General features: G+C 41.5%; 1 protein-coding gene across 1 annotated transcript in view; it reads left to right on the top strand.

Moving 5' to 3' along the window:
- Positions 1 to 22,017, top strand: part of LOC126260200 (esterase OVCA2) — a 48,075-nt gene extending 26,058 nt beyond the window's left edge. The window contains exons 4-6 of the mRNA XM_049957483.1: positions 6,384 to 6,524; positions 21,347 to 21,602; positions 21,813 to 22,017. Coding sequence (XP_049813440.1) covers positions 6,384 to 6,524; positions 21,347 to 21,549 — 344 coding nt within the window. The 3' untranslated portion in view covers positions 21,550 to 21,602; positions 21,813 to 22,017. The remainder of the gene's footprint in view (positions 1 to 6,383; positions 6,525 to 21,346; positions 21,603 to 21,812) is intronic.
- The last annotated feature ends 4,005 nt before the right edge of the window (positions 22,018 to 26,022 follow it).

Consider the following 26,022-nt stretch of genomic DNA (forward strand, 5'->3'; position numbering starts at 1 on the left):
TCATTTTCTCCACTCTATATCTTCCTGTGCCAAAGAAAAGATGTGCATGTTTTCCAAAAAGAAAATATCATTCTTGAGAGAATTATGATGTTTTTCACCTACAAGTTAGCCCCGAAACCTGCCCTTCTCATCATTGCACAACAGATAGCTGTAATTCCCCTAAGCATGTTACTAGAATTTATAATTAATTCAAGTATGTGTCTTAATGGGATGTAGTTGAATGTGCAGGTCTAAATGAATTTTTCAGAACATTGTTTCCTTTTTTTCTTTCCACAAAGTGCTATGAAGACATGCAGCTTTTTTGACCACTGATACTTCAGCTCTAGGTGGTCAGCCACCATTTAAGTATGAATGAAATGATACATTTATTTTTGTAATAGCATTATGCTTTTCTAATGACTTTTGTCATTGCTGTCTGCGTGCGCCACATATACTAAAGTGCTCCGTAATTAATAGCTTCACTCCATTGGGTTTTTTATCATAAAGTTTGACATTCCAGATTAAACAGTGTCTTCGCAATATTCGCAAATAGGGTTGAACACAACCTTGAATAAATAAAGCAGCTTATTATATTTGAACTGATTGTTGTAACAGGACATGTGTTGTTGTTGTCGTCATCATTGTCATCGTATCTGTTGTTAATCTGGTCTTCACTCCAAAGACAGCTCTCCTCGCTAACCTATCCTGTGCAAGCCTCTTCATATCTGCATAGTGAGTGCAGTGTACGTCCATCTGAACTTGTTCACTGTATTCAACCCTTGGTCTTTAACTCCCAATTTTTGCATCCCACAGTTCCCTCCAGTGCCAAACTGATGTGGCCTTGGTGTTTCAGGATGTGTCCTGTCAACTGATCTTGTCTTTTCCCAATTTAATACATTACCTCTTCATTGTTCAGTCGATCTACCCATCTAATCGTCAATATACCTCTGTAGCATCACACTTCAAAAGCTTATATTCTCTTCATGTCTGAATTTCCATGCAAGGCTACACTCCAGACAAATACCTTCAGAAAAGACTTCATAACATTTAAATTTGTGTTCTGTCTTAAAAAAACTTGCCTTTTTCAGGAATGTTTTTCTTGCTGCTGCCAATCTGCATTTTATATCCTCTCTGCTTTGGCAATTGTCAGTTATTTTCCTGCCCAAATAGCAAAACTTTTAGTATTTCATTTCCTAATCTGTTTCCCCAGCATCACTTGATTTAATTTGATTGTATTCCATTATCCTTATTTTACTTTTGTTGTTCTTCATCTTATGACCACTTTTTATGACATTATCTGTTCTGTTCAACTGGTTTTACAAGTCCCTTGCCATCTCTGACAGAATTACAATGTCATCAGCAATCCAGATGGTTAAAGAATTTGGTTAGGGTGGACTGATGCAGCCTCAACATTTCTGCTGCTGCCATAAATGAATTGCACTATTTTATTAACAGGCTGTACGATTTTGTTTTGTCTCCTCATGTACCATGCTACAGCACTGTGATGTGTGGTTTTTGATGTGTACCTAGATTGTAGACACGAACCTCAAAACACATACAATCGAGGAGGTAAAGTCCAGGTTGGAAAGCAACAATATTCTGAAAAGGATAGTTTGTTATTCACCATAAAGATGACACATTGAGTTAAAAATAGGCAGAATGAAAAGAAAAAATGACACACACACACACACACACACACACACACACACACACACACACATTCATCACATTCATTTACGTTCACACAAGCAAGCACACTTCATGCATAAATGACTGCTGTCTCTGGCTGCTCCGACCAGAATGTAATTGTCTCATTGAGTGGAAGCAGCAATCAGGAGTGGTGCAGGAAAGGGGGGAATAGCACGGTACGGGTGGGGAAAGATGAGTCAGTGCTGCCTGATGGAACATGGAGGGACTAGGTGGCAGGACAAGGCTTTCAGGTGCAACATTAGGAGGCTGTGGGTCAGTGAGGGTGGCAGTGGTGGGGGTGGGGGAGTGAGGAGTGTAGGAGGAGAGGAGCAGAGAAGGGGAAAAGACCAGTGGGTGCATTGGCAGAGAGCAGCACACAATGAGAGTGAGTGGGCGTTAATTGGGAGGAGACGATATGACGGTGTGGGACTGTAGGTTGACGCCAGAATGATTTTAGGAGTGGAGTGTGTGTTTTAAGAATAACTCCCATCTGCGCTGTTCGGAAAAGCTGGTGGTGAAGGGGAGGATCCAGATGGACCGGGTTGAGAAGCAGCCATTGAAATCAGGCATGTTATGTGCAGCTGCATGTTGTGCCACAGGGTGTTGCACTTTGCTCTTGGCCACAGTTTGGCAATGGCTATTCATCCTGACAGATAGCTGGTTGGTAGTCACACCAGTATAATAAGCTGTGCAGTGATTTCAGCAGAGCTGGTATATGACCTGGCTGCTTTCACAATTGGCCTGGCTGCTGATGGGGTAGGATAAGCCTGTGATAGGACGGGAATGGGAAGTACCGGGAGGGTTGATAGGCAGGTCTTGCAAATGGATCTTCCACAGGGACATGATACCTGTGACTAGAGGTTGGGATTGGGAGCGGCATAGGGGGTGGGCTAGGGCTGAGTGGGCGATGGAACACCTCTTTAGGAGTGGTAGGAAAGGTCTGGGGTAGAATGTCCCTCATTTCACAGCATGATGATAGATACTCAGAGCCCTGACAAAGGATGTGGCTCAGCTATTCCAGCCAGGGGTAGTAATGGGTGACAAAGTGGGCACCCCTTTGTAGGAACTTCTTGGAAGTAGATGGAGGATTGGGGATGTGTAGGGATGTGGTACAGGAAATCTGTTGGCTGTTGCTGCTTGTCTGTGAAGACCTTTTTGAGACCTTCAGCATATTGGGCAAGGCAGCTTGTCATTATTGATACACCATCCCCGGTTGGCCAGGTGGTAGGAAAGGAATTTTTGGGGCGGAAGGGATGGCAGCTGGTGAAATGCAGGTACTGTTGGTAGTTGTGTGTTTTAATGTGGACAGATGTGGAAGGATCAGAGGGATGGTGGTCAATGTCTAGGAAGGTGGCACACTGGGTTGAGGAGGACTAGTTGTAGTGGATGGCAGAGATGATGTTGAGGTTGTGAAGTAATTAGGATAACATGTCTTGGCCCGGAGTACAGATCATGAAGATACCATCAGTGAACCTGAACCAGATTAAGGGTTCAGGGATTTGGGAAGCTAGGAGGGTTTCCTCTAGATAGTCCATAAACAGGTTGGCATGGGGGGGGGGGGGTGGTCATTCAGGTGCCCATGGCTGTGACACAGATCTGTTTGTGTACTTTCCCTTCAGATATGAACACACATACATCTAATTCTTTTCCTTCTCGATGCGACACAGTTGTGTTATGGCCATAGTTGCTGGTGTTAGAAGTTGTGTGTGTGTGTGTGTGTGTGTGTGTGTGTGTGTGTGTGTGTGTGGGCGCGCGCGCGCGCACACACGTGTTTCCATTTTTCTGAAGAAGGCTTTGGCTGAAAGCTTAATGCGTAAGAGTTTTTTCGTTGGGACTGTCTGCAACTCAGTGTGTCATCTTTACAGTGAGTAGCAGTATCCTTTTCATGGAAACTTATTTATGTAACTTTGTTTCTGTTTTGGTTGGCAGGAGAGCCAACACCGTGTTGCTAGAGGAGGCCGAAAGGCATGCGTTTTAGCTCACGCAGGCTGGCGTGAGGTCTGGAACAGGACAAGGAAATTAGAATTTAGAAAAAAGGACGTAGCTGGTGGAATACTTAACTTTAATCCATTAATGGTGAACGTCGGTCTTGACGGTACATGATTCAATATCAATAGTAATTGATAATGGCGCCTTGCTAGGTTGTAGCAAATGACGTAGCTGAAGGCTATGCTAACTATCGTCTCGGCAAATGAGAGCGTATTTTGTCAGTGAACCATCGCTAGGAAAGTTGGTTGTACAACTGGGGCGAGTGCTAGGAAGTCTCTCTAGACCTGCCGTGTGGCGGCGCTCGGTCTGCAGTCACTGATAGTGGCGACACGCGGGTCCGACGTATACTAACGGACCACGGCTGATTTAAAGGCTACCACCTAGCAAGTGTGGTGTCTGGCGGTGACACCACAGTTTCTAAAATGATAATACAAAGAAAATTTATGTTCCATTCTTGCTTGTAACTTTATTCTTTGTGTGACTTTTGTGATTGAGGTTTGTGACCGACTTCTCCTCTATTGTTATGTGTGCTTCCTTTTCTTTTTTCCAAAATTTTCCTTTGTCCTTTCCTTATTTCTGCCTCTCTCATTGTAGGATAAGCTGTTTCCTAATACTTTCATATCCCTATCTGCTCTGCTGCAGTTACATCAGTGACTGACTGGTACATAGATTCTAGTCTTGTGTGTAACCCATTTTAAGTAGTTCTCTGCATAAATGTGAATGAATTTAATTCACAAATGATGCAAATTCAGAATCTATTTGTTTTAACTGTCAAGTTATCATTTGAATGAACTCATGTTTTTGTATTTAAGAGGGCATTTCGAAAACTAAAGATACAATGGCTCGCAGTCCTTAAATATAACATTTATTTAGAAAACGTCAGTTACATCTTATTAACTGGATTATTTGTTATTTTTTGACATAATCATCTCCGTTATCCAAACATTTGTTAAGTCGGTGCACAAGCTTTTGTATCCCACAGTCATAGAAGGCTGCCGCCTGTTGTCAGAACCACATTTCAACTTCATCTTTGAACTCTTCATCGTCGTGGAATGATTTCCCACCAAGATGTGACTTCAGGTAACGGAAGACATGGAAGTCGGTAGGTGCAAGGTCCGGGCTGTATGACGGATGGTCCAATACGTCCCGTTTGAATTTTTTGAGTAGTGCTTTGGTTACGAGTGCTGTGTGAGACGGAGCGTTGCCATGAAGCAAGCGGACTCCACTTGTCAGCATTCCCCTGTGATTGTTTTGAATTGCCCTTCGAAGACGTATCAAAGTCTGGCAATATGCAGCAGCATTAATTGTCATTCCAGGGGGCATAAATTCCAACAGAAGAATGCCTTGTCTGTCCCAAAAAACAGAAGCCATGATTTTTTTCACTGAAATCGACGTTTTGCATTTCTTGGCTTTTGGTGAATTCGAATGGCGCCATTTCATTGATTGTTGCTTGGATTCAGGTGTATGGTGATAAACCCATGTCTCGTCACCTGCCACAATGTGATCAAGGAACTCATCACCTGCTTCAGCATAGCATGTGAAGAAGTCGAGTGTATTTGACCTGTCCAATATCAATTGTACAATTTGTGCTATATGATAAAACTGGACCAATAAAAAATCAAATCAAATCAAATTAAAGCCCATCCTTTTCTTTTTGTCTTCTTCCATTAACAGTTTTGGAACCCAGCGTGCACATAATTTCCTGTACCCTAACTTGACAGTCACAACGTCATAAAGATGTTGTCATTGACACGTTCCTTACGATCTGATGCAATTCTTTCAATGTGAGACGTCTATTCGCATGAATTGCTTCCTCCGTTCTCCGAAGAAGGGCATCAAAGATCACAGATGGCTGACCTGTTCTTTGTTTGTCATGAACTTGGGTCCTACCTTCAGAGAAATGACGACACCATTTCGTTACATTTTGTTGATTCATAATGTTCCCATAAACAGAAACAATTTCTTTGTGAATATCCGCTGGTCGCTGACCTTCTGCATGAAGAAAACATATGACGGAGCGCACTTCGCATTTGGCGGGATTCTGAATCGGCGCAGCCATTTTAAACATGACCTACTCCAACCAGAAGCAACGTTCAACTGCCGAACGACTGCAAGGAGAAAGCTAACGACCGCAAGGAGAAAGCTAACGATTCAAGGTTAACACCAATGTTGCCAACTTGCTCGCCAAAACTGTTCTGTGCCTCTGGCGTACGGTGTATCTTTACTTTCCGAAATACCCTCATATATGTGTTAATGTGCTCCAATGCAGACTGTGGCTTTCTCAAGGCACTATTTCAGTGGATGCAGTGACTATAAACTGTGTTTATTCATATGACTTAACAAGTTTACGTCTAGTAGAAAATGAAAATGGAAACATGAATTTTAAAACCATTATGGACATCTTTTTATCAGCTGCTAATGTAGGGATGAGTAGACCTGGACAGACAATTCATGAAGTAAAATAAAAAGACAACTCCATTTCTCTCTTTCAGAATTTTTAAATGTTCCAAAAGCGGGGTATTTAATCATAGATTCTTTTTAACAATATATATTTATATGAATGTTGGTCAGCTTTGGTCCATTTATTGTTTTTCTGGTAGCTGTAGAAACTGTAAATTACTAAGATTGTGTTGTATTAGTAAGAAAATAGTCTTGAGTTACACAAATCAGACAAATGTAATCTTTAGTTACTAATATAACGCATTTTGTTTTCATTTTCTTTACAGGTTTGTCATTTTCTTTCAAATTTGCGATTTTGATAGCGGGCTTCAGATCATTGTGTTCTCCTCACTACAAGAACTACCTGAAGACAGTGAAGATTCCTACTTTACATGTGTATGGTGAAACAGATCAGATAATTCCAAAAGGTACTTGTGCTGTAGAATGTGTAATTAATTTATTGTTTTTCTGCATTTCATTTTATTAGCATTTCCTTCTGAATTTATAAGGGGTGGTCAAATGAAAATGAGACAGACGTAAAAAAAAGGTAAATACACTGTTTATTATTTTGTAAGTAATTGCCACAACTGTTAATACTCTTATCCCATTGTTTGACAAGATGGTCAGTGCCTATATGGAAAAATGTTAGCAGTTGCCTATGGAACCACGGTTTTACCCAGGCATGCACCTCTTCATGCAAAACAAATTGACAGCCACGAAAATTTTTCTTCAGGGCTCCAAAAATATGAAAATCACATGGAGAGAGATTGGGACTGCACAGAGCAAGGGTGGCCAAGGATTTGGCTCATGAGTCATACCTGGGCACGAGTGCCATAGTGCTCAGCCTTGCTGCACATTTCCCCCACTGCCACACTACACTGCCTGAGTGCAAGGAGGAGGTCAATGGGAAACTGTGAACATGCCACATTTAAATGGTTGTGCACTTGTGCTGCATACAACTTGGTTTTATAATTTATATTTCTCAACAACATAGATCACAAATAAATAAATTTTCAGTGTTATTTAATAATTTTTGGTGCACTGAAGACATAATATAATTTTTATCAGGTACAAACTGTCAGCGTATGACAGGCGCAAACAGTTTAATAGATTTTCACATTCAGGTTACCAAATAATTGTGACTTATTTAGTTTTCAAAAAAGGTCTTTCACAGAAATACATCAGTTGAAATATTGTGGCACTTTTGCGACCTCAGTATGCAGACATGGAAGCTGTACCGGAGGAAAGCAATGTAGATGTCCTGGACAGTTTAGCAGAAAAAGATTTGCCTTTGAAACAGGAATTACCTTGTAGCTCAGTTAGTTACATTTGCACTTCCACAGGGGCACTTCCAACTGAAATGGCAAACGGTCTCGAAAACAACTCAGAAATGGTTGTAAGATTGCAGTGCCCTCAAAACATTTAGTAGACTATCCACGTAATTCTTTGAAAGCCACAATGAATTCTTCATACCTGGTGTTTTCTTTAATGACTGTGAGCTTAGGGAAATGGACGGAGGTTGTTGTCAGAATTTGTCCCTTGCACAATGTGAATTTCTTTTTAAATTCATTTACATTAAATCAGAAATTAATTGTTCCTCACTTAGCAGTGTCTTACCACGGGCAATGTGCAATGAAGTCCACTTGAAATGTGAGGTCTGCAATCCATTCCACATTTACTTCTTTTAATTCCTGCTCTCATATTTCCTTCATATATTCAACAATAGTGAATTTGAAATCAAACCATCATTCTAGGCATGCCCCTTGACTTAACCAACATACTTTGCAGTAATACTCTTCATTCAGTTCCATTGAAAACAGTTGCAACTGACATGAAAAGAATGTGAGCGAGTTCAGAAATTTTGTTCTTCTTACCACCAATTCCTTCACATCCTGTGTGCCTGCAAATTTAGCTCAAAGTGCTTCTTCATGTACAGAACAATGAATCCCGGCTGTTGATCATTGTAATTTTTTGTGCTTTCATTGTCAACTAAATTTTTAAAATTCTTTATGTGTGAGTTTGTAATATCATTTCATAGCAAATTTGCAGTACCCATTGCTTATGCGGTTGCATAATATATACTGATAATTCTCATCCCTCTCTTCTGCCATTCCAATTCATTTTTAAAGGCTGTTGTTGTTGTTATGGTCTTCAGTCCTGAGACTGGTTTGATGCAGCTCTCCATGCTACTCTATCCTGTGCAAGCTTCTTCATCTCCCAGTACCTACTGCAACCTACATCCTTCTGAATCTGCTTAGTGTATTGATCTCTTGGTCTCCCTCTATGATTTTTACCCTCCACGCTGCCCTCCAATGCTAAATTTGTGATCCCTTGATGCCTCAAAACATGTCCTACCAACCGATCCCTTCTTCTAGTCAAGTTGTGCCACAAACTTCTCTTCTCCCCAATCCTATTCAATACCTCCTCATTAGTTACGTGATCAGCATTCTTCTGTAGCACCACATTTCGAAAGCTTCTATTCTCTTCTTGTCCAAACTGGTTATCGTCCATGTTTCACTTCCATGCATGGCTACACTCCATACAAATACTTTCAGAAACGACTTCCTGACACTTAAATCTATACTAGATGTTAACAAATTTCTCTTCTTCAGAAACGATTTCCTTGCCATTGCCAGTCTACATTTTATATCCTCTCTACTTCGACCATCATCAGTTATTTTACTCCCTAAATAGCAAAACTCCTTTACTACTTTAAGTGTCTCATTTCCTAATCTAATCCCCTCAGCATCACCCGATTTAATTTGACTACATTCCATTATCCTCGTTTTGCTTTTGTTGATGTTCATCTTATATCCTCCTTTCAAGACACTGTCTATTCCATTCAACTGCTCTTCCAAGTCCTTTGCTGTCTCTGACAGAATTACAATGTCATTGGCGAACCTCAAAGTTTTTACTTCTTCTCCATGAATTTTAATACCTACTCCGAATTTTTCTTTTGTTTCCTTTACTGCTTGCTCAATATACAGATTGAATAACATCGGGGAGAGGCTACAACCCTGTCTCACTCCTTTCCCAACCACTGCTTACCTTTCATTCCCCTTGACTCTTATAACTGCCATCTGGTTTCTGTACAAATTGTAAATAGCCTTTCGCTCCTTGTATTTTACCCCTGCCACCTTCAGAATTTGAAAGAGAGTATTCCAGTTAACGTTGTCAAAAGCTTTCTCTAAGTCTACAAATGCTAGAAACGTAGGTTTGCCTTTTCTTATCTTTCTTCTAAGATAAGTTGTAAGGTTATTATTGCCTCACATGTTCCAACATTTCTACGGAATCCAAACTGATCTTCCCCGAGGTCCGCTTCTACCAGTTTTTCCATTCGTCTGTAAAGAATTCGCGTTAGTATTTTGCATCTGTGACTTATTAAACTGATAGTTTGGTAATTTTCATATCTGTCTACACCTGCTTTCTTTGGGATTGGAATTATTATATTCTTCTTGAAGTCTGTGGGTATTTCGCCTGTCTCATACATCTTGCTCACCAGATGGTAGAGATTTGTCATGACTGGCTCTCCCAAGGCCATCAGTAGTTCTAATGGAATGTTGTCTACTCCCGGGGCCTTGTTTCGACTCAGGTCTTTCAGTGCTCTGTCAAACTCTTCACGCAGTATCTTATCTCCCATTTCATCTTCATCTACATCCTCTTCCATTTCCATAATATTGTCCTCAAGTACATCGCCCTTGTATAAACCCTCTATATACTCTTTCCACCTTTCTGCCTTCCCTTCTTTGCTTAGAACTGGGTTGCCATCTGAGCTCTTGATATTCATACAAGTGGTTCTCTTCTCTCCAAAGGTCTCTTTAATTTTCCTGTAGGCAGTATCTATCTTACCCCTAGTGAGACAAGCCTCTACATCCTTACATTTGTCCTCTAGCCATCCCTGCTTAGCCATTTTGCACTTCCTGTCGATCTCATTTTTGAGACGTTTGTATTCCTTTTTGCCTGCTTCATTTACTGCATTTTTATATTTTCTCCTTTCATCAATTAAATTCAATATTTCTTCTGTTACCCAAGGATTTCTATTAGCCCTCGTCTTTTTACTTACTTGATCCTCTGCTGCCTTCACTACTTCATCCCTCAGAGCTACCCATTCTTCTTCTACTGTATTTCTTTCCCCCATTCCTGTCAATAGTTCCCTTATGCTCTCCCTGAAACTCTCTACAACCTCTGGTTCTTTCAGTTTATCCAGGTCCCATCTCCTTAAATTCCCACCTTTTTGCAGTTTCTTCAGTTTCAATCTGCAGTTCATAACCAATAGATTGTGGTCAGAATCCACATCTGCCCCTGGAAATGTCTTACAATTTAAAACCTGGTTCCTAAATCTCTGTCTTACGATTATATAATCTATCTGATACCTATTAGTATCTCCAGGATTCTTCCAGGTATACAACCTTCTTTTTTAGCTATGATTAAGTTATGCTCTGTGCAAAATTCTACAAGGCGGCTTCCTCTTTCATTTCTTCCCCCCAATCCATATTCACCTACTATGTTTCCTTCTCTCCCTTTTCCTACTGACGAATTCCAGTCACCCATGACTATTAAATTTTCGTCTCCCTTTACTACCTGAATAATTTCTTTTATCTCGTCATACATTTCATCAATTTCTTCATCATCTGCAGAGCTAGTTGGCATATAAACTTGTACTACTGTAGTAGGCATGGGCTTTGTGTCTATCTTGGCCACAATAATGCGTTCACTATGCTGTTTGTAGTAGCTAACCCGCACTCCTATTTTTTTATTCATTATTAAACCTACTCCTGCATTACCCCTATTTGATTTTGTATTTATAACCCTGTAATCACCTGACCAAAAGTCTTGTTCCTCCTGCCAACGAACTTCACTAATTCCCACTATATCTAACTTTAACCTATCCATTTCCCTTTTTAAATTTTCTAACCTACCTGCCCGATTAAGGGATCTGACATTCCACGCTCCGATCCGTGAATGCCAGTTTTCTTTCTCTTGATAACAACGTCCTCTTGAGTAGTCCCCGCCCGGAGATCCGAATGTTGGACTATTTTACCTCCGGAATATTTTACCCAAGAGGCTATTGATGACAAATTGTTAGACTGCTCCTTTTTGTGTAAAAAGCCACTGTGTCTGTGGACATTCAATCAATGAACATATAACAAAGGGCAAACCGTTGAGATGCCATGATTCTGCCAAACTGAATTGAGTGATGCCAGACAACAAATGCCACACCACTATACAAGGGAAATGTCACACTGTACCAAGTAATTCTGGGAAGGAACAAGCAAAGCCGAGACAGACAGAGCTTTGGCCCACATGTGGCCTGCACACGTGGCCCACATGAAGTTTCGCATGCCACGGCCGGCCCTGGTACAGAGGATGTGTAAGGGCTTCCCAGCAGAACTTCTGTAATGTAGTCTGTTGGCAGCATGTGGCCAGGCATATGTACAATCATAGTCCCTTTAGGCAACCTCAAATATTTGTCCAAAAAGACACTAACCATCTTATCTTACAGTGGGGTAAGTGTATTAACAGTTGTAGTGATCACTTTTGAAGTAATAAATGGCTTAATTACTGTTTTTTCATCTTGTCTCATTTTAATTTGACTGCCCTTTACAGATATTCCACATCAAGTCTACTAAATTGCCAGTTTGACTTTTAATTTTTCTTTGCATAGTTTGTGAATCTGTCTTAGGTTGACAGTTACACTCCCAGGGTGGCATAAGAAATGCCGTCTTATTTAATTTTATTCATAAACTTGTATATCATTTTTCACATTGTATGCATAGTGGAAATCATGTCTTTAGCGTTAAGAGCACAACCAAATACATTGGAATAATGTTGGATGAAGGAATGTAGACTGTTGCACAAAATGGGGAAGTATTGCAGATATATTTCAGTACTCACTCAGCTACATGGTGGGGTTAATGAGCACAGTACTAAGTCTAAATCATCAGTTTGAATGCAAATTGTCTATTTTGATGAATAATTGCTAAGTGTTGCAAATGTTTGCATTGCCAGAAAATGTTTAAACCATATCAGTGGCTTTGACTCCTCCTCTTTTAAAAGTGTACAATCAATGTCGAGTTGGGAATTTCATGTCAGTCTGTACACCACATTGTTTATTCCATACTTTATTTGCTTCCTTGGAAGATTATAGTGATGCTTAAGTTCACAGCTAGAAACATGGATTGGAGACTACTCATTGTTAATTGAGCACTCAGGGAAGTGGTTGTATAACATAACAGTTTGTAAAGTTTTCTTTCAGTTTTGTAAACAAACAGGTTCATTTGATATGGGCAAAGAGGCACTGATTGAAGTCCAGTGCTACTGTCTGTATCAAAATTTGCTTCATAATGTTCACAGAGTCTTTTGTAGCGCATTGGCTTAAGAGAAGTGATATTCAGTAAAATATGTATTTCCTTTTGATGATTTCTTCAAAAGTACAAAATTATACCATTATTTACATGTTTTGCATAAAGCCCAGATTGTCTTCAACATGACATCCATACATGGTTTTCTCTGTGTTGCACTGCAGTTCTCTTGTGCACCTGCAAACTCTTTTACAATCTTTCCTTTAAAGAACCTCTGTTTCACACACACAAAACCCTGTTCACAATGTGGAACACATTATATGGGATTCTAATTGTATTTGAATTTCTGACCGAAAACACTACTTTCACATTCTTTCTGTATGAAGGTTGAATGACTGTGTTGTGACTCGCCGATCATTTAAAGTGCCGCCGCGCAATTACGCACGTCCTCTACGTGCGGCGCTGTCTGCCTGCCAGCCATGCAGCAGCGGCGCCACCTAAGCGGCCAGCCGAGCAGCGGCCGCTAGACTGAGACTCAGTGCTTATCTGAACGCTAACGTGTACACATGTTAACTTACTCTGTGACATATATGTGTTGTAGTGTCGTTCCTAAATATACTTGTTAAACTAGAAGTTCTAACAATTGGCGACGAGGTAGTGGATTTTTCCTTTTCACCGTTGACTCACAGGGTTCCATGGCTACTGTCGAGCAACTCTTGCAAAATCTCCTTGAACAGCAAACGCTTCTAACGGCGGCGATTCGCGATTTCGTCGCGGCGTCAAATGCGGGCCGGTTCTCGTCGTTGGCTGTACCTCCTTTTCCTCCTTACGACGAGACGGCAGAAGACTGGTCGGATTATGAAAAACGTCTTCGACAGCACTTCTTGGCATTTTATGTCTCGGACGAACAAGCATGTAAGTCTCTGTTCCTTTCCTGGATTTCGCCTCAAATGTATCGGTTGTTGTCGCAATTGGCCCCTTTGAAGGATCCTGCGTCTTTGTCCTTTGCTGAAATGTGTTCCCTTCTGTCGGTCTATTTTCAAAAGCAAACGCATGTGGTAGCCTCTCGTGTTGCATTTTATCGTTGTCACAAACAACCCAATCAATCTTATCGCGCTTGGGCTGCTGAACTTCACGGCCTCAGTCGAAAGTGTCACTTTGTTACTGATGTTTACAAAGAATCCTATGCCGATTCCATGGTACGGGATGCTATTATCCGGTCGGCGCCCAACAAAGAAGTTCGGCAACGTGCCCTTCAGTTGGCGAATCCGACTTTAGATGAAGTTCTCTCCATTGCGCAGTCTTTTGAAATTTCTCACGCCGCTGGGGCACAAATAGAAGCGTGGGGTGACGTCGGGGAAATACAACCTCTGTGCGCTGTTGACGACGCGCGCGGCGCGCCCCCGCCGGCCGACGTGGCCGCAGTGCGCTCCCACGCGCAGCCTCGGCCAAGCCGTAAACAAACCCCTAAGAAACTGCAGCAAAATCCCCGGCAACTTCCTTCATGTCCAAGGTGTTTTACGAAACATTCACGCGAGGATTGTCCACAACGTTGGGCTGTGTGTCACAATTGCAAAAAGAAAGGTCACGTGTCTTCCGTTTGTAAATCCGACCGCATAAATGACGTCCATGAACATGACGCTGATTCTGATTCTGTGTTGTCTGTCAATTGCACTTCTTCCCTTTCCGGGAAGTTATTCCTCACTGTCCAAATCCTTGGTCGAGATGGTCGCATGCAAGTGGATACCGGTTCTACCGCCACTATAATTAATTCTCAGACGTATCTTCAGCTGGATTCTCCACTCCTGTCCCCTGTCACTCGGCAATTACGGACGTACAATAAACAGAAGATTTCTCTCTTGGGACAGTTTAATGCTGAGGTATCTTACAAATCCGTCGTTCGCACTGTTCCCATATTTGTGGTCGACCAGGGCACCGCAGAAAATCTTTTTGGTTTCGATGCCTTCCGCGTTTTTGGGTTCTCCATAGATGACTCTGTCAATATTGTCTCCGACGCTATTCCTTATGCTAAACTGGATTCTTTGTCGACGACCTTTTCGTCCATTTTTTCTCCTGGGTTAGGCCGTGCACACGACTTTGAAGCTCATATCACGCTCAAACCCACTGCTCGGCCTAAGTTTTTTCGGGCTCGGCCCGTTCCTGTGGCCCTTCGTGATCGGGTCAAACAGGAGTTGGATCGTCTCACTACTTCAGGGGTCTTGCTTCCTGTCACTTCCAGTGAGTGGTCCTCTCCTGTCGTTGTAGTTGCCAAGCCCAATGGTGCTATTCGTCTCTGTGGCGATTTCAAAGCCACGGTAAATGCTCAATGCCTCATTGACACTTACCCTATGCCCCGTCCTGAAGAACTGTTCACTAAACTCGCTGGAGGGCAGTATTTTTCTAAAATTGACCTGTCAGAAGCTTATCATCAACTTCCTCTCGACGCTGCTTCCCGGCAGTTTCTGGTCCTTAACACGCCTTTCGGCCTCTATCAATACCAACGCCTGCCATTCGGGGTTGCTAGCGCCCCTGCTCTCTTTCAGCGATTCTTGGAACAATTATTGCTCCCTGTCCCTGGGTGTATCAATTACATGGACGACATTGTTGTCACGGGCTCCACCACTGACGAACATCTTCAAAATCTCCACACACTTTTTACTGTCTTACAGACTGCAGGTCTTAAGTGTAACCTTCAGAAATCACAATTTTTTCAGGCATCTATCACGTACTTGGGGTTTCAACTCTCTCGGGATGGTATTCGTCCGCTTCAACAAACTGTCGCTGCGATCGATGCCCTTCCTCGCCCTACGTCTGTTAAGGAACTGCAGGCCTTCTTGGGGAAAATAGCATACTATCACAAGTTTTTACCGTCCGCAGCGTCGGTGGCTCAGCCGTTGCATCGCCTGTTGCATAAAAACGTGCCTTTTCACTGGTCCGCGTCATGTGACGCGGCTTTCCAGAAATTGAAGACTATGCTGATACAGGCCCCGTGCCTAGCTACTTATCGACCTGGCCAACATCTTGTCCTTGCTACAGATGCCTCTCACTACGGGGTTGGGGCAGTCCTTGCACACCGTTTTTCTGACGGTTCGGAACAACCCATTGCTTATGCCTCCAAAACGCTCACGGATGCCCAACAAAAGTATTCTCAGATTGAGAAAGAAGCTTTGGCCATCATTTATGCTCTTCATAAGTTTGGTGTTTTTCTCTATGGCACAAAATTTCATCTTGTTACGGATCACAAACCACTTGTTTCCTTGTTTCACCCATCAACGTCACTTCCCGACAAGGCTGCACACCGCCTCCAGCGTTGGGCTCTTTACTTGTCCCGTTTCAACTATGAGATTCATTTCCGGCCAACGGCTCAACATGCGAATGCTGATGCTTTGTCTCGCCTCCCCATGGGCCCTGATCAGGCATTCGATAGGGACGAACTTTTGTGTTTCCACCTGGATGTTGCCGAGCAGCGGGTTGTGGACGGGTTCCCCATCACTGGGGACAGGCTGGCGGCTGCTACGGGTTCTGACCCTACCCTCTCCTGGGTTTTACGCTGTATTCAGACGGGTTGGCCTGATCGCCCGTCCGCTAAGTCTTCTGATCCGTTGCGGAACTACTACCCTTTGCGCTACCGCCTCACGGCTAGGGATGGTGTTATCCTCCTCTCCACTGACAATGTTTCGCCGCGTGTTGTGGTCCCCGCGTCTTTGCGTGCTTCGGTCTTGCGCCTCCTTCACCAGGGGCACTGGGGTGTGTCGCGCACCAAATCTCTGGTGCGCCGTCATGTGTACTGGCCTGGCATCGACTCTGAAATCGTACACATGGTCGCTGCCTGCGGCCCTTGTGCGTCACAGGCCGCTGCCCCGAAGTCATCTTTGTCACCGTGGCCTTCGCCTGAGAAGCCCTGGGAGCGCATTCATGCTGATTTTGCGGGACCCTTTTTAGGTACTTATTGGCTCCTCGTAATTGACGCCTACTCTAACTTTCCTTTCATTGTCCGTTGCACGTCACCTACCACCGCGGCAACCACCAGTGCTCTCGCCCGCATTTTTTCTTTGGAAGGCCTCCCCTCTACTCTTGTTACTGATAATGGTCTGCAATTTGCCTCTTCTGACTTTGCGGATTTTTGTGCTCGTCACGGTGTTACGCATGTCACGGCCCCGCCGTTCCATCCACAATCCAACGGTGAGGCTGAACGACTGGTCCGCACGTTTAAGGCTCAAATGCGGAAACTTCTGACTTCTTCTGCTGCTGATGAGGCGCTTCTCCAGTTCCTGGCGTCTTACCGTTTCACCCCCATGGGCGATCACAGCCCGGCTGAGCTCTTACATGGCCGACAGCCCCGCACTCTACTTCATCTTCTGCGGCCTCCCACCTCCCGGCCGCGGGTGCCGTCACTTGGCCGGTTCACCGCCGACGACCTCGTCTGGGTACGGGGATATGGCAGGCGGCCAAAATGGAGCCCGGGCCGCATCTTAAGACACCGTGGCAGACGCCTGTATGAAATCCAGACGGACACAGGTGTTGCAGTGCGTCATTCGGACCAGCTTCGGCCTCGGGTGCCAACAACACCTGTTCCGAATGCCGCCACACCACCCTTGACTCTCCCTGATGCTCGGGATCTTGGCACATCTCCATACTCACAACGCCGCCCTCTACCCGTCATCGCGATGCCAGCACCAGAACGGATGCCACCAGACGACGTGCCCATGCGGGAACCGGAGGACCAACCAGTGTCAGAGTACATCTGCTCGCCTCCTCCTCCAACAGACGCTGACGCATCGTCCATGTCTCCTGTCATATCAACTGGACTTGCCGCAATGGGCAGATTGGTGCGTGGGGCCCCAGCAGATTCGACCCCTACGTCTCCTGTCATCTCGACCCGTTATCATCGGGGACACTTCCGTCCGTACGGGAAGCCTCCTCCTCGAGACTTTACGTCGAGTCACACAACGCCTATGGACGTCAGCCATCTCCAGGACACATCCATCAAGACCAGTGCAACAATTTCAAAGGGGGGAAAAGTGTTGTGACTCGCCGATCATTTAAAGTGCCGCCGCGCAATTACGCACGTCCTCTACGTGCGGCGCTGTCTGCCTGCCAGCCATGCAGCAGCGGCGCCACCTAAGCGGCCAGCCGAGCAGCGGCCGCTAGACTGAGACTCAGTGCTTATCTGAACGCTAACGTGTACACATGTTAACTTACTCTGTGACATATATGTGTTGTAGTGTCGTTCCTAAATATACTTGTTAAACTAGAAGTTCTAACAGACTGTTATTTTATAAAAAGTTAATATGGAACTGGTAAAGCAAATTCGCTGCTTATTTGTTTAAAATTAACTGAAATGGCCAGGAAATCATTTATAGGGTTGGAAAATGATGTAAACTGGATTATTTGTCTTTAAAGACCATAAAAGATTTATTTTATTTGACATCCAGCATGTTATTTCATGATGTTACATTAAAATAGAAAATAAAAAATATTTAATAAATAACAACAAAATATGTGTGAACAGTTACAGAGCTCTATACATAATTGTCATGCTAAACTGTGACAGGTTGAGGTCTGTTATCAGTGTAGGAATTTCAGTGGAGACAATACTATGAGAAGGGTAGTTGCCACTCACCATGTAGTGGAGATGCTGAGTTGCAGATAGGCACAGATGGTCAAACAAAGCTTTCGGCCAAACAGGCCTTCATCAGAATAGACAACATATGCACACACGCTCTCTCTCTCCCTCTCTCTCTCTCTCTCTCTCTCTCTCTCTCTCTCACACACACACACAACACACACACACACACACACACACAAAACCACAGTCTGGCAGCCAAGGCAAGACATAGACTCTGGTTGTGTGAGTTGTGTTTGCGTGAGTGTGTTGTGTGTATATTGTCTATTCTGATGAAGTCCTGTTTCGCTGAAAACTTTGATTTACAATCTTTTTGTTGTGCCTGTCTGCGACTCAACATCCCCGCTATATGATGAGTAGCAATTTTCCATTGTTTAATTCCAATAGAGAAATAGACTTCAGTGCTTGTGCTCTTGTGCACATAGTACCTTTCACTGTCACCTGTTTGACAGACTGCAAACTTTGTACTCATGTAAGTCATGGTACATTACCCAGGACGAATGTTGGAAATAAAGTGACACCTCAGATTGATGATGTGTGGCAAGAGGCACTAATGGCGCCTCAGTAAGAAGTTGTTGTCTGGCATTTATAAACTCCATACCTTGTTTTACACCATCTCAACCTCTGTCCTTGACCATACAGAATGTTTCTTGAAGGAATATCCAAGTGTGGGTCATGAATGAACTTTTGGTTTCTTTGACAGAATTTTTAAGTTTTCTCTCTGTTCCTTCAGTTGGTCAGGCAGAGGGCATTTCCCACTGCCTGTTGCATTATGAATCCCAAATTTCTGTGTTGGCTGACCTTGGTCAGAGTGAGCCTAGAAGGAACTCATGTCCACGGGTGCTCAGTGAGTCCAGTCTCTCTAGAAACAAAGTATACAGCACCAGTAACAAGATCGGGGGACTTACAGTGAATGATATATCTACAGAGCCCATATATTGCTGACTACTGTATCCTCACATTGATTTTAAGTTCCTGGGTGTCCCGTTACACATGAGTGGGTAAGTATCTGCATTTACTTAAGCACAATGATGTAAAACAGGTTGTATGTGTGCTTGAAGTTCAACACAACCACATTGTAAAACATTTATTTTTAATTCTTTTTATTTTGCTGTTTGGTAGTAAAGGAACATTAACAGATAAAGGTGGAAGTTGTATTTTTACTGATCGAAGTATCTCTGTTTATTCTGATTTTGGGTCCTCACTAGTTCTGTTTTTGATTGATATTCAGGTCAGACCTTGGCAAACCAGGTTACTCTACTTCACCCTAAGCTCATGTTCCAGAGTTATGCTTAATAAATTGCACACTGGATTCATATTGTGCTGTTTTCAGACTCAGGTATGCTACAGTTATTCACAAGAAATAAAACACCCAGGAACTTGAGCACAATTCACTCACAAAAAAAAACTTTGCTAATAACATACATTATGTCACAAAAGCCATCATCAGGCAATGAAATACTTAGCAATTAAAGGTAATGGACATGTTTCATGTGTTTATTTCCTCTAATCATTCTTCAAATGCTTGCTAAGTGGTGCAACTTATGTTGTTGTATTCTAGTGAGAAATTTACAAAATTTGCATGCCTTTCCATCCATGGATAGAATTACCAGTGCCAGAAACAAAATACTGTATTTAAAATGCTCTAAAAATATTAAAATTGTTGATTAATGACCCTTAAAAGTGTAATAGATACATACAGAGACAGGAATTTGAAAGCAAAGGTTCAGCTGCTTTGTTGAGTTCCTTTTGTTGTAGGCAGTGGAATGTGAAAATTCATGCGACGATTGGTAGAAGTCTCTTAGGCTGAATGAACAGAACCTTTAGCAAGTTCATAGAACTGTACGCTGTGGAAGCCATGCCCCAGTCCTCTGCTGCATAGAGGTAACTGACATTTCAAAGTACAGGCTGAATATTAGCTACTACATGTTTGAAAAACATCACTCATTGTCAACAGTCCGAAAAGTGTTGACTGTCATTTAAATTCATGTGCGAAATATTCCAAATGCATCCAAATAACTTAAATTCTGTAATACATTGTTTCACTTTATTATATGTTATTTAATATATCTTTGTGGGCAGCTGTACCTCAGAGCCTTTACCTAAGAGCTGTGCCTGATCTGGGATGATAAATTTCTTCCAGCCTGGGTGCTCCCTTTGCGAACCTCTCTTTGCACATTCATTCAGCTTTCCCGGTTTTATATTTTGCTGCTCCCACACATTACATCTGTGTCTGCAAGTTCTTGTTACAAGTAATGTTCCATCTTTTACAAACTGTCATGGAAAGTAAACAATGGTAAATTCTACATTGGACACATCACAGATGAACAGATATTGTTTTTAATTCTTTTGTCGCCAGCATTGATATGATAGTCATTTGTCTTCTATGAAATATAAACAATTCTTAACAAGATGCCTCACACAATTGCTCATGAAATACACCATACTGCATGAAATTTCTGTATATGACCATTGGTTCTTGATCCCAAAATATTTTATTTTATTATCCTCTCCTGGTTGTATAGTTTTGCCCTTGATGTCTGGGATATCATGTAGACAAGCATTCAGTCTGTCCTAAATGTAACTCGTCATAAATACTGAACATATGTCTTTGGCAATTAATAATCATATCACAACAATTTTATGAGAAGTGGACTTTATTATTCGAGACCGAAAAGCAGTAATGATGTGTTCAGTATTACATAAATGCCGTAGGTTTCCTGTGCGACTTTGTGTCATAAGTTAAAATAACTTGTCTTGAATGTGAGGCAAGCAACATGTGCAAAGTTACCACATAGCAGCTGCCTTTGCTGGAGGGCCATATACATCTACTCTTGGTGTAATGTCACAGCATTCTTGCTCATTATGTGACCATTATGGGGTGTCTGGCAACAGAAACGATTTCCTTCTTTTAGACATTTTATGCCTTCAGAAGTGCACATGTGAGCAAATTACTTAAAGACAATATGACTTGTTGCACCACAACAGACTATTTACAGCTGGGCCAAAGTAATGTTACCTGTCTAAAATTTTAGAAATCTTTGCATTTCATTTTTGCTTTTTTTAAAGTTAGGTGTTTGTCCTATTAAACAGGTCTCTGACCTGCAAGCCAAAAATGAAATTCACTGCCATGGCTTGGTTAATTTGAAAGTCTCAACTATTTTTCAGTTTTCTATGCTCTTTCATCACTCTTATTGTTTTTTTCCTTGCAACAAGGCTGGATTAAAATTTTTCTCTGTTAAAATTGTTTTATTGTGTTCAATGATTACTTAATTTCACTTTTATCGAATAAGTAATGTTAACCTTTCCTCTGTTTTACAAGAAATGAGCGAGGAACTGACATCTTACTACTTAAATCCGATAAAAATGGTGCATTCTGGTGGTCATTATGTACCAGCATCTGGAAAAGATGTCTACATTAAGTTCCTTGAAGAAGGCATCTGGGAAGTCATGGAAGAAGAGGAATGTGAAGAAAATGAGTCAGTGAGTGGATGTAATGATGAATCGGAGGACAGTGAAACATAGCTGCTGCATTCTGAGGAAAAGCAGCATTGTTCTATTAAGTGAAACTATTGCAGGTAATTATTCTTTTGGTTGAAAATGTGATAAAGTTAATCATATCTGAAGTAGAAACTTGGGGGTGTTCAACAAAGTGTTGTGTTGAAATATTTATAATATATTCATCCTGCTGGAATCTAATTATTTGTAGAAAACTTAAACTAATTCTTCCTCAGTTATGACAGATAATCATTGTTACACCATTTACCCCTTCTTCTGGTTTGTTTCAGAGTCTTTCAATCACAGTAAAAACGGATATGTGCAGGTCGCATATTGAGTGCAAAACTGGCTGTCTGGAACAGTAAAATTGTTGTATTTCCATGAGCTGATTTGGAATGTAAATTAAACAATGTACCTGGCTCAGTAATAGTACTTAATAATATTCTGTTTTTAAACACAATGTTTCACTTTTAAATACAAAGAAGACTTCTTAAATTGTTTTTATTTTGTCCCATAAATAAATTTGTGTTTAAGGTAAGTAATGGAGGGAGTGTAAGCTAAGCAACTTGCGGATTAGTGACAAGTGTGAAATCCACAGAGGCTATTGTTAATTTTATGGCTGTTAGTATGCTTGCTTTGTGTAATAATTCATTGCTATGAGGACTTTGTCATTGATTGTGGCTGTCTCCCTGAAGAGACACTTGAGCTACATAATGTAAGCAGGGTAAACTATTTTTTTGTTGTTGGAAAAAAAACATGTCTGCCATGGAATGACCCATTTTTGTAGTGTAACAAAGTGAGCACATATTTGGTAAGAAATTACACATTACGCAAAATGTACCCATATGCCAGGTTGAGAGACTTTGGTCATGTGCAGCATGTTTGGTAACTGGATGGTCTAGTTTGCAGTCTTCCATGGTTTGGTTCTGGACATTCATGTGAGTAAACAGTTGGGTACCTGTTATGGCCACATAGAATGCTGCACAGTAATTACAGCTTAGCTGATGCTTAATATGGCTGCTTTCATTTCTGTCTTCTAATGGGTAGGAAATGCCTGTGGCTGGACTGTGGAAGAGATGTTTGATGTGTGTGTGGGACAGGTTTTGCACCTGGGTCATCCTCAAGGGAATGACCCATGTGGTGCAGGACTGGGAGCAGGATTGGAATGGGGATGAACAAGAATATTCCATAGACTGGGTGGGCAGCAAAAAACTCCTTTGGGTGATACAGGTAGAATTTTGGGAAGAATGTTTCTCATCTTAGGGCATAGGGAGATGTATTGGAAGCATTGCTGAAGGTTGTGGTTCAGGTTTTCAAGGCCAGGGTGATACTGGGTGATTAGAGGAGAGCTGGTCAGTGGCTGGTTAACAGTTTTACTGGCGTCATTGGAGGAGATGGCATTGGAGATCTGTTTAAGGCCGAGCAGGACAGGATATTGTCTGTCAGTAAAGGCTTGGGTAAGGTTATTGGCATATTTTGGCAATTCCTGCTTTCCGCTGCAGCTGCGGCATCCACAGGTGGCGAGGCTGTAAGGGAGAGACTCCCATAGAATTGGTGACAACTGTTTAGTTTAGGTGTAGTGGAATGGAGAATTATAATGATTTAACTTGTAACAGATTTTGAATGTAAAGCAATTTAAAAATGGCAGTGATTATAGTTACAACTTGCTGGAAAGGGAGCGGAGTCATACCAAGAGGGCAGCAAGGTAGGCCTTCTCCAAGAGTGCAGGCAAGAGGTGATGCAAAAACTGACTGAGAAAAGAGGAAGAGACAGGTTAAGAATGAATTGGGAGAGGTACGTGAGTTCTCGTAATCCTTGTGTTCCTATCTTCTGACTACAAGAAGCAGCCATTCCCTCATACTGTGCCTGTAAACATCTGCTATTGTCCATGTCATTTCAGCAGTGTCATATTATCCACATAGCATCATAAGAAAATGACTGTTCTCAAGCAGACATCTGTCACTAACTTGGCTTTTGTGGGAACGGCGTACTTGATTCATACAGCTGCCCCATAAACAGTTTGATTATGTTCGACAGTGGAGTTCTTGCTGCTATTTTGATCCCAGGATTGTGGGATTTCACAAATCGGTGAGGAGATGCTGTAGCAAATATTCTGTTGATTTCTGCTGACTAGATTGAAGTGAGATGCAATGGTGGATTAAGAAAGCAGAAACATTGGAACGGGTAATGTAATATACTTAACCCTGCAGCCAGCACTTTCGCTGCTTCCAAATTTTATTTGGTATGATCTGCTATGTAAATAAAAAAGAATTCAAGAATAATACTCCCATGGCTGATTAGTAATAACCCTATAGACAGTTGTACTCTGAGGAAAGCACACTGTCAATTGTAGCTATCTTGTTGATAGAATATGATGTAGCTACTTAAAAGAAATAACAGTGTTGCTGTCAAGTTGGAAACAAAGGTGATTGACTGTTTTGAATATGATTTAATTATCTGGCACAATCACATTTATTTGCAATGAAATTGCTGGTTTCAGCTGGCATCTTCCATCCTGTATTTTTTTATCTGAGTATTGCTGATGCTGGCTGAAACTGGTAATTTCATTGGAAATAATTATGTCAGATAATTAAATTATTTTCACAGGTGCGTAACTTGATGATAGTAATGTGATCAGCAAGTTTGCTTTGCTCAAAACAAGTAAATGCATTCTTCTGTGAGAACATTTCACAAAATTTATGCAGTATCTTTGCAAGCATTATTCACTGTATGGTCAAGAAAGCAATGTACTGACAGATTAAATTATCATTCATATTTTACTAAGTGTCTATGTGTGGTTTATTGAGGAGAAGAATGAAGTTTGGGGAATCCGACAGAAAGTTACTGCATGTCCTTTCAGTGTTAAATGTGATATATCTATATTTTTTAGCTGGTCTTGCATTGAGAACTCTGTTTTACTTAATAGATCCAAGAACAGGATACTGTAGGCTGCACAGATGTTTACTGATGTTATTATATTGCAATGTGAAGAGTTTAGTTAAGTACTTGGTAATTTACATTGTGGTGGACAATGGTAGATTAACTGCAGAGATAAATAGTAACTGCACATCTGTCATCAACAGGAACCATAGAGTTCTACATGAAAAATGATGTGTCTTTTAGCGCCTTATCTCTGGAGTTGAAATTCGCTTAGTGTGACTTCTAATGACATTCATCTACAAACATTACGCCACGACAAAAGCTAATTTTGGTTATAGGACATGACGGAATTTGAGGACACAATTTTGACAGGCTTTTATGTTGTTATATATTTTAAAGGAAAATTATAGATGGGGGGGGGGGGGGGGGGGGGGCATTAAATTTGATGTACAATGTTGTCGATTTTACTGTACTTACGTTAACAGATCTTTGTGCTCATATCACTTCGTCTTTGGAGGACCTCCCCAACTATTTGTGTGTTGCTATTAAACCTATGGCTGCATGTTTATCAAAAGCTATGTAATGAGGATAGAATCTGGGAGCAGCATCAAAATTTCAGGAACAATGTATCATGTCACTGTTAGAACATTTTTGACAACATTGTTATGAAAAGGAAAGATGGCCACTCACCATATGGAGGACATACACACACACACACACACACACACACACACACACACACACAAACCACTGTCTCTGAGAGACACTAAGGCACTGTAATTGTGTGAGAAAGTATTTTGGTAAAACTTTTTTATTAAGTGCAAGTCCTTGTGTTAATGAAAAGTACTAAATTGATGGATTTAACTTTTAGTAGGCTGTATACAGAAAAACTGATAAATTTATTGCTTATGTGAGTGGAAATTTTCCCATGGAAAATGAATATTTCAGAAACTCCCAAGAAGAGCACATCATGTCGGGAAGTTTTTATAACAGTTGGAACTGAAATTAATAATGTTGGGTTTTGCTGTCTTGTGTATACTTCTTTTTAAATTTACCTAAGATTAGAAAAGAAAATGTTTATGGTAACTCCTTTAACTGAGAAAAACAGCTGCAGATATGAAATATCATTATCTCTCTCTCTCTAGATAACACAGGGTCTGAAGCCAACAATGTATTAAAAGCTCTCTCATCTTTCATATGTAATTTGTGCTTTGATTGGTTTTATACAATTTTTGAAGTATGCTAAAGTTTCATCTCCAAATACATTTTATACCCATCATGTATTTACTCTGGTCAACGTATTGTCTATGTCTGTTCTACAATTTTTCCTTTCTATTGCTCACAACAGTTAACTTATCATGGAATGCTTAACATGTCTCATTAACTTGTCTTTTCTTACAGCAATAATCCTGTAAATTTGTTTCCGTATTTTATCTTCTAGTATCTCTTAATTTCATATTTATGTTGGAATTTGAAAGTGCCCGATGTGCATTAAGACATGAATGATGATAGGTGGTTGATTTATAACACTCGTATCACCACTGTTAATAAATGTATTGCAGATAAATACACTTACAGTTTATAGAAAGGCCCTAATATCATATTATCGCCATTACATTG

Source organism: Schistocerca nitens, chromosome 5 (genome assembly GCF_023898315.1).
Source record: "Schistocerca nitens isolate TAMUIC-IGC-003100 chromosome 5, iqSchNite1.1, whole genome shotgun sequence".
NCBI lineage: Eukaryota > Metazoa > Arthropoda > Insecta > Orthoptera > Acrididae > Schistocerca > Schistocerca nitens.